This window comes from Pteropus vampyrus, unplaced genomic scaffold (assembly GCF_000151845.1).
Source record: "Pteropus vampyrus isolate Shadow unplaced genomic scaffold, Pvam_2.0 Scaffold192, whole genome shotgun sequence".
Classification (NCBI taxonomy): domain Eukaryota; kingdom Metazoa; phylum Chordata; class Mammalia; order Chiroptera; family Pteropodidae; genus Pteropus; species Pteropus vampyrus.
In genome coordinates, this window is record NW_011888973.1 from 1,919,594 (window position 1) to 1,928,286 (window position 8,693).

The 8,693-nt window shown below is 54.8% G+C and overlaps 1 protein-coding gene across 3 annotated transcripts in view; it reads right to left on the bottom strand.

Annotated features, from left to right (window-relative positions):
- Nucleotides 1–557: 557 nt before the first annotated feature.
- The window catches only part of LANCL2 (LanC like 2), a 35,039-nt gene continuing 26,903 nt past the window's right edge, over nucleotides 558–8,693 (bottom strand). For all 3 annotated transcript variants that reach the window (XM_023537473.1, XM_011371498.2, XM_023537474.1), the window contains 5 exons: nucleotides 6,728–6,910; nucleotides 6,226–6,402; nucleotides 3,758–3,830; nucleotides 1,564–1,661; nucleotides 558–1,313 (listed from right to left, as the gene is read on the bottom strand). In XM_023537473.1, coding sequence (XP_023393241.1) covers nucleotides 1,269–1,313; nucleotides 1,564–1,661; nucleotides 3,758–3,830; nucleotides 6,226–6,402; nucleotides 6,728–6,910 — 576 coding nt within the window. In that variant the 3' untranslated portion in view covers nucleotides 558–1,268. The remainder of the gene's footprint in view (nucleotides 1,314–1,563; nucleotides 1,662–3,757; nucleotides 3,831–6,225; nucleotides 6,403–6,727; nucleotides 6,911–8,693) is intronic.

An 8,693-nucleotide genomic window follows, 5' to 3' on the forward strand; every position in this document is an offset into this window, starting at 1 on the left:
TGGCCTCTTCTGCCTGAGAGCTCGTGGCCCGGGGCCATTGGCAGTGCTGGCCCACGAGATCAGGTTGGGTAAGACATGACTCTGAGGATTCGCACCCATGCGGCCAGCCTGACCAGAGAACACAGTCTCGCCGGCGGGACACGAGCGTCTGCGGTGGACTCATGAGGCGCCGAGCTAGAAACTGAGGCCGCACGTCAGGGCGTCGGGCCCACAGCAAGGCTCGGCGATGCCCCGAGCAGCATATGGCGAGCCTCCCGCAGCGACAGCTCCTCCTCAGTGGAACGGGCGCGGGTCTGCACAGCCCCCGGGCCGGCAGAGGCCTGGCCATGCTTTCCGGCCCGTGCGCCAGCTCGCAGGCAGCCCCGGCCCCGCGTCCCGTGCCGAGAAAACCCTTCCCAAACCGAAACCCACGGGCAGAATTGTGGCGGGTCTGCTCGTCCGAATCGGCGCCCTTTTTTAATATTAAAAACGTCAGGCCAACACCACCGGCAGGTCCTTGCTCAGAACACTGTTTCCGGGTAAGTGGGGACAACTACCTTTATGCTTCACACTGTTCATCAAATGTGAGATTTTTATCATCCGAATAGTGCACAAAACATAAGAACCGTATCAATCCCAAACTTTTACTTTGATAACTGACCAACTTTTGAACAAACTTTACTCGCAACGTGGGAACAGCTGAGTTTTTCTGCTGATGACGCTTCTGGAATTCTGCCCGCTGAGCCTGAAACAGTAAGCTGTGACGTGATGAAGCGGAGGTGCCGTCTGCTTGGTCACAGGAGCCACATCTGGACCTGCCGGTGCTTGGCCACTGCGACCCGATTCAGGACGTGGTCTGGGACACTGCCCTTGCAGTCACAAAGTCCTGTCGCCAGGTGCCCACCATCTCAGACCAGGAGCCTCTGGAATGTCACACGAAGAGCCTGGAACCTCGGCTGGGAACGGGGAGCCTCAGGGGAGCCATGATGGACCCCATTTGGCTTAAAAACACTCAGGTGAGCACAAAGCAGAGGCGTGTTCTCTGGCCTTGTGGAAAGGCTCCCCGCCAAGCACGCCAGCTGACGCCCCCTTATCTGTTGGGTTTCTTCCCAGTTTTTAGCGTGGTCTCTCCCTCACGCTCATCTGAAAGGTACGCAGATGCTGAGAAAGTACTGTCACCGGGATGTCCCCTGGAGAGTCCTTCTGCTACACGAGATGCCACCTGACTATTCCACGAGTCAGCCTAAGACGGTCACACAGGAGTGGCGGCCACCCTGCCCCCGGGGCAGCTAGGCTCGTGGGGAGAAGGGCCTTCCGCTCAGAAGAGCCAACACCTACGACGACAAACACCAAGAAACATGCAAACGCGACAGAGAACTGGGTGTGAAGAATCCGCATTTTACACAGGGGAGGGGGACACTGTCACGGTTTCTGTCACTCATGCGCTAACTGGAGGGCCTCTGAGCCTCACGGGGCTGAGAAGGTGTCTGCCTTTCCGAGTTCACACGTGGCTGGTTCTTTGTCAGGCACTGAGCAACCTGGTGGCTTTTGGTCCCAATGGGTCTCTTAGTAGTCTTTTTGCACCTTTTTATCCATCTGCGAAGAGCCAAGTTCAAACGCTGGAAACCGTGATGTCTCTGGTACCAGGACATCGGAGAGAAAGTGGATGGTGCCAGCCATGCCTGTAACGTACAAGGGGACCGTTACGAAGGGCAGGAGGGAGTGTCTGGGACAAAGTGACCTCTGATCATTTCCTTTACCAGGAGCTGTAAGGGGGTGGGAAAGGAGCTGAGGACTTCAAAACTGACTTCAGAACAAACAAACAAACAAACAAACAAACAAACAAATCCTTACATCAGCACCCAGCAGGTAATGATGCCACTTTTCTTCAGTACCTTCTTTTTAAAAATTAGTTTCTGGGCTTTATTTTTTATTTTGAAACTTTAAGATGATCTCACAGAATTACCACCAAAAAAGTTACAGGTGCTATGGTTGTGGTATTTCTTTAGGTTTTAAGAATGTTATTTAAAAACGAACTTTATTTGCTTTGGTCAAAACCCCCACCCCAAATCACTGGGTCCTGGATGGGGCGAGGGAGGCTGCGGGCTCCCTCTCTCCATCACAAAAACCCTCTCTCCCCGCCACCCCCTTGTTTAGAGGTTTTACTTTGATGTAAAATTTACACATGACACAACACACAAGTCCTCAGCAGAGGTCTGACCCTGCGCACACCTGCACAAACCTCTATGAAGACTCAGAGGTTGCATCGCCCCCCAGCAAGTCCCTGAGTGTCCCTGTGCAGTCTACCCCTGGCTGTCGCCACCACGGAGCAGTCTGCCTGTTCCAGACTGTGATGCGAATGGACTCGCACAGGGAGCAGCGGCTGAGTCCGGTTTCCTCAGTATTTTTGTATATGCCCTTGGGTTATTCCCAGCCTTCCCTACAAGTTTTAGGTTGAAGAAAGAGTTCCGGGAGCTTAGGTAAGAAACCCTAAAGCCACTGGTCTGTGAGCACCCACAGGAAGCAGACAGTGGCGACAGCCCTCGGCGGGGTCCCGAGGAGGCCGGGCTGATGCTGACAGGACCTTGGGGTGGGCGGCAGAGCCCCGGGCAGGACAGGCTCCTCCACAGGGCCCCAGATGCCGGAACAGGTGCAAAGTCCGGAAACATAAGTCACTAGTATAAATGCAAAAATCCTCAAAATATGAGCAAGTGCAATTCTGCAGTATACAAAAAGAATTGTACACCATGACCAATAAGGTTTAGTCCAAAGACACAAAAATGGCTAATATCTGAAAATCTATCCAGATGAAAGCCTATGATATTGATAAGGTAAAGAAGAAAAATCACGTGATCTTTATCGCATACTGCAAAAAAAGCATTTGACAAAATTTAACACCCGCTTATTATTTGATTTTTAAGAAAATATTCAATCATTTATTCTTCTGAACTTTATTTTGGAATTAGTATAAGATGTGGCTCTGAAGTAATTAAAAGTTATCATCAATTTATCCTAACATCATTTAACCTTTGCTCTTTGATTTCTGTGGCTTATGTTGCGATTACCCAACACACACGCACACGCGCACGCACACACACACACGCGCACACACATGCGCACACACACACACGCACGCGCACACACACACGCACGCGCACACACGCACGCGCACACACACACGCACGCGCGCACACGCGCGCACACACACGCACGCGCACACCGTATCCAGACAGGGGAGTCTCTCAGGACCCCCGTCCTGTTCTCGCGAGTGGCTCGCGCTGCGCGGTCTGACCGCGGCTGTCGCGCCTGCCGTTTCCTGTGGCCGCCCCTGCGTCTCAGAACTCTCTTCCATGTTCTCATTACTTTTTCCGCCTATTCGTGTTTCTGATCACTAAAGCCTTTAGCTACTGATATGATTATTTGTACTTCTTCACAGAACCGAAACAATCACTACGCTAAGTGACCAACCAGCTTCCGTGAGCAGACCGCGCATGAACACGGGACGGATGACACGCACGGACAGGAGCCCGGCGTCCCTCCTGGCAGGCAGCGGGCATCTGTGCTGTCTGCACGTCACAGAAGAGCTAAACCCACCCGGAAGGCAGTCACGGGAGCACAAAGCAGGGACAGAAATGAGAAGGGACAGAAACTACTTCGTTTACAGTCACCTTCCCACGAACAGCGGTGGGGCTGTCACATAAGAGCACAGGTGGTGGGGCCCGTCCCCCAGAGCGGGCGGGCTCCCGCACCCCGGCACCGCGTCCCCCCTCGCCCTTACCTTCAAAGAGAGAGTAGGGCCTGTCAGGGATGCGGCACCCGTGGGCTCCATATTCCAGACACCACTCTGCAAACTGAGAGGAAGACAGACATTTCTTCTTGAGGGAGGACATTTCACTGGGCGGAAAGGCAACAAAAGGCACCGCAGTGGACTCCCCGAGCCCCGAGGATGGGGGCCGGGCAGTGCAGGGGCGAGGGGCGCCCAGGCCGCCTCCCCACGGCTGCCACCTCCCCCTCCTGTTTCCCCAGCTGTAGGGCGGGGTCCACCTCAGAGCTCGGGGGAGGCTGAAGCAGAGAACCACCCACTTGTCTCTTCCAGCACCTGCCTCCTTCCCTCGGCGGTCATTCCCGAGGGAAATCCACCCAGGCTAAACCCGGGCCCAGAACCCGCCTTCGAGTCCGCTGCTGCCCGCCGCCCCGGCACCGTCTGGCCTCGGCTGGAACACCCTTGGCCTTGGCCTGGGCCCAGCCCTCAGTCGCACTCCTGCAAAATGTCACCTCCTGCCTCCCCACAGCACAGGCCTGATGCCACTGCCTGGGGCACTCCCTCCACCTTTAGCCCCACCCCACCCCACCCTTTCCTCTGAGCTCCCCAAGTCACTACCCCGAGCCACCACCGCCGCATCAAACCTCATGGGTTTTTATATTGTTACGTTTCCCTTTACCGCTTCACTTACAAATTTCCATCATTTGTATGTAAAGAATTGTATGCGACAGACACAAGGACTATCACGTTGAGTACGTATAAAATGAAAGCTACTCTGCTTTCCACCCCCGCACGTGCTGGCCCTTCCAGCCTGTCTCACGGGCCATCTGTCTGGTCCTCAGTCAGATGACGGGGGACACTGCGACGTCTCCATGTCCTCTCCCTCGAACCCCACTGCCGTCTGTGCGCTCAGCATCCTGCCCTTCATCCTCACAGCCGATGCCTTGGTTTATAACGCAACATTTCTGGCATTAATTATTAAACCACAACTTGGGGACACCTACCCTTCTTCTCACTGTGGCCACAGCGGCCTCTGAGAAGAGTCTGGGCACAGGTGACACCCCCTTGTGAAGGCCCCGCTTCCATCAGCACTCACACTGGCTAGGACAGCCACTCGGGGGAACTACTCACGGCAACGACCAGCCTGCTTCGGCCTGGCCCTCTTGTCTGACTTCACCTTCGCCCTCTGCGCCCCCGCATGGATGTGCTCAGGTGTGGGGAGCACTCCGTGCCTCTCTGTCAATGACCAGGAAGGCGCCCCGCCTCCCAGGCCGCCCCTTCTTTGGCCACCCGGAAAACTCATCATCTTAAAAATCTTGCTGGGCCTCCGTCCACACAGCCTTTCTGAATCCTGTGTTCTCTGAATCATCCATGATCACAATGATGATTCTCACCAAACCCACTGCCCCCGCCACGTGAACGCCTCAGCCCTCCACCCGGCCTCCCCTCACCCCCTCTGCTTAATGTACGGCCCTCCTTGAGGTCCCGGCCTAGACGTCACCTCCCGACCTCCAGGACCGTCGGGGGTCAGGCCCTGCCCTCCGTGTGCCCCCAGGGCATCCTGTGTGCCCCACTCTGCACACGGCCCCACTGACGGGCACCAGGATAGAAGACTCCAGTCTGCCTGGGCTGAGAGGAGGCTTGGTAACAGTAACGGCTGTTCAGCGTCCAGCAGTGTAAAGAAGCCCCCTGCGATGCTCCCGCCTATCGGGGCTCACGGGAAACGCTTCGGGGTGTCTTCTCCCAGTCGTCCCTCTGCGTCTACATAACCACGTTCCGTGAAACGTGTACAGTAATGAAAACACCAGCAAACGTTTGCCGGGCCTCGCTGTGTGCCATTCATTTGCACACATTAGATGTGTTTCTTAGACTCTACTTGGCGCCAGGTGCTGCTCTCAGTGCTGGTGTCGGCTGGTAACCTCCACGAGTAAGATAGCAAAGCTTGAGCTCCACCGGGGCCACACACTTGAGGGCCTCAGCAGAAGTACACATCGGATGCCTGCATGAGCCCTCCTGTCCCCTGGGAAGTCCCAGAGGCCCTCAGGGCATTATGCCAGCTGAGATCGAATGGCAAGGCGTTGCCATGCAGATTTCAGGGGAAGAACATTCCAGATGGGAGAAAGAGCTAACGACACATGCCGAGGGAGCCAGGGGCACACTCCTCAACAGGGAGCGATGGGGGCAGCACAGCTGGAGTAGGGGGTGTGGGGCTAGGCAGCGGGCTGCAGGAGCCTGTGAAGGCCGGAGCGCACGCGGCTCCGTGAGCAGGGCGGGTGGGGGCGCGGGGCTCCGTGAGCGGGGCGGGCGGGGCGCGGGCCTCACTCGCGCTGCGATGCCAGAGCGGCCAGGCCGAGGCTGTGCCAGAGCAACGAGGAGGGCAGAGGGGGCAGAGCCGGGAGCGAGGTTAACGGGAGGAGCAGTGTTCGTGGGCCTCGTGCGTGTCCCGGAGGACTCAGGAGTGGTTGGGACATAGCTGTCCTTACCTTGCAGGCCCGGTAGAGGTACTTTTTATCCTGGGTGAGGCGGTAGAGGGACAGGAAGGAGTAGCCGTTCCCGGCCGTCCCGTGGCAGACCCCGTAGCCCTTCCGCAGCAGACCTCGCTGCCAAATCACGTCGCTGCACTCCATGGCGTCTTTCAAGTACTTCTCCTCCTTAAACACCTGGGCGACAAAGAACAAGGCGCTGTTGAAACGATGCTTCAGTGTCGAGTGAGCGAGGTACTCCCCGCTCTGGTTGGAAAACCGCAGGACATCAGGAGTCGTGGGGTGGCGCCGGGCTGTGAGAACACCAGCCACACTGCAGCACTGACCGTCTTCATGTGGCCGTCTGTCCCCCTCCATCCCCCGTCCTCCTCCTAGCGCACGGTTTTCCAAAAGTAACCCTAACACTTAGCTTAAAAAAACCCCAGTGCTCACCCAAACCCAGCTGAAGAGCTGGTGGTGGAGACGGGACCCGGGAACGTGGCCCGCGACACCGCGCACTGACCTGATAGGCCTGCATCAGCATGTGGATGACGCCCGGGGACCCGTGACACCAGTGCACCAGGCGGTCTGTTTCGTTGCTCAGTGACGACGGGTAATTCCCAGACCGGAACCTTTTGTGGCGCAGGTAATCGATGCTGGGTTTCACCATTTCTGTCAAGGTGTCGGGGTCCACGTTTGCTGCTGGCTTTAAAGAAACAAATATAAATAAAACATTGAAATAATTTTTCCTTAAGGTTCCTTTTTTAATCTTTGTATTGTGGCTCATCTAATGAAACATCAATTAGCTGGAATACCAAGGTGCATATACAGTTACTTGGTCATTTAAGACGGGGCAGACCTCTTTTTGCTTCTGGTCTTTGATGCTGCAGATGAGGTCACAAGGCGTCTGCTGCAGAATCCGTCTTGCTCAGGGGAGGCCGTCGACCGAATGGCTGAGGCCCACCCACACCACGGAGGGCGGCCTGCTCTACAGAAGTCTACCCACTTCAATCTAAATCTCACCCAAATACCCTCATAGAAACATCCAGAGTAATGTTTGAGCACATATCCAGCACCATGGCCAACCAAGTTGACACACAAAATGAAGCATCACAGATAGCTAGCTACCTTTCTAATGGGGACTTTCAAATATGTCCCTTTTTCCTTTTAGATTGAGGTAACACTGGGTAACGACATCACGTAGGTTTCAGGGTTACAACACTGCAACCTGATACCAGTACACAGCACACTGTGCTCGCCACCCGAAGTCCAGTTTCCAGCGTCATCACGTATTTGACCCCGCTTTACCCATTTCACCCTCCCCCCTCTGGTAAGCACCAATCCGGTGTCTGTACCTAGCGTTTTTGTTTTGTTTGCTAGCTTCGTGATTTTAAGCAAATTAACTGTTACAGTTATGGTAGATAAAGGAAGGCTTGATTGGAAAAAGCAGCAGTCTGCCTATAAACCAGGAAGGGCAGCACAGGCCACACGGCTGGAAGCGGGCGAAACAGCATTTGGCGAGGGCCCCCTGCCTGCCTCACAGGAGAGGCAGTCCGTGATGTGGCAGCTGTCAGGGATGGCTGAGAGACGACATCATAACCCCACGTCAGGGATGGCTGACAGACGACATCGTAACCACTGCGACAAGCCAGTTAAAAGATTCAGAACACAGCTGACAGCAAGGTGGGGTGTCCGGACGTGAAGAATCTGTGCCGGTCCGCTTTCTTATTTTTTTATATTCAAGAACTTATATCTTTATTCTCTCTCTGTACATACTGGCAGTGATAAAGCTTAAAGATGCATGTCCTAAGAAATATGCAAAACTAAGGAATTTACATAAATAGTTTATACTTCAGAAAATTCAAGTTGAAAAGTATTTTCTGCATCATTAGAGTTCACAATATTTAAGGTACATCAAGCTCCCCCCGCCAATTTCACATTATGCTGTCTCAGCAGAGAATGAGAAAATCTACTCAGGAACAAAATGGTCAGGTTTCTGTTTTTAATTCAGTGCATGAGCAGACACTATGGGCGCGAAGGTTCTCCCTTATTACATGAGTGACCACTTCCGTCAGCAGAAGGACGTGGACAGAGGCAAAGGGCCGTGGCAGGCACCTCGGCCGGTGCAAACCTGCACACCGAAGGCGCCCCCGGAGCCCACCGCTCAGGGCTCATGCGGTAGAGCCGGAGCACCCACGATTCGGAGTGGAGCCTCGCTTTGTTTCAGCCTGCTTGGTTTGTGCTAAAATAGTTCCATTTTCCTATTTGATTTGTATTTTACGGTACGATCGCCACCTCAGTATTTCGGGGTGTCCTCACCTGCATCAGCATGTAGTAGATCCCGGCCATGCCATGGGCCGCTCCAACATACTGCTTCCGGTGCCACTGGTACAAGAGGGGACAGCGCTCGCTCTTCCTTTCTTCCCTCGACAAAGCCTTGCCCGATTCGATGATGGCAGCGACGACCTACAGACACAGGGGGCAGCGTA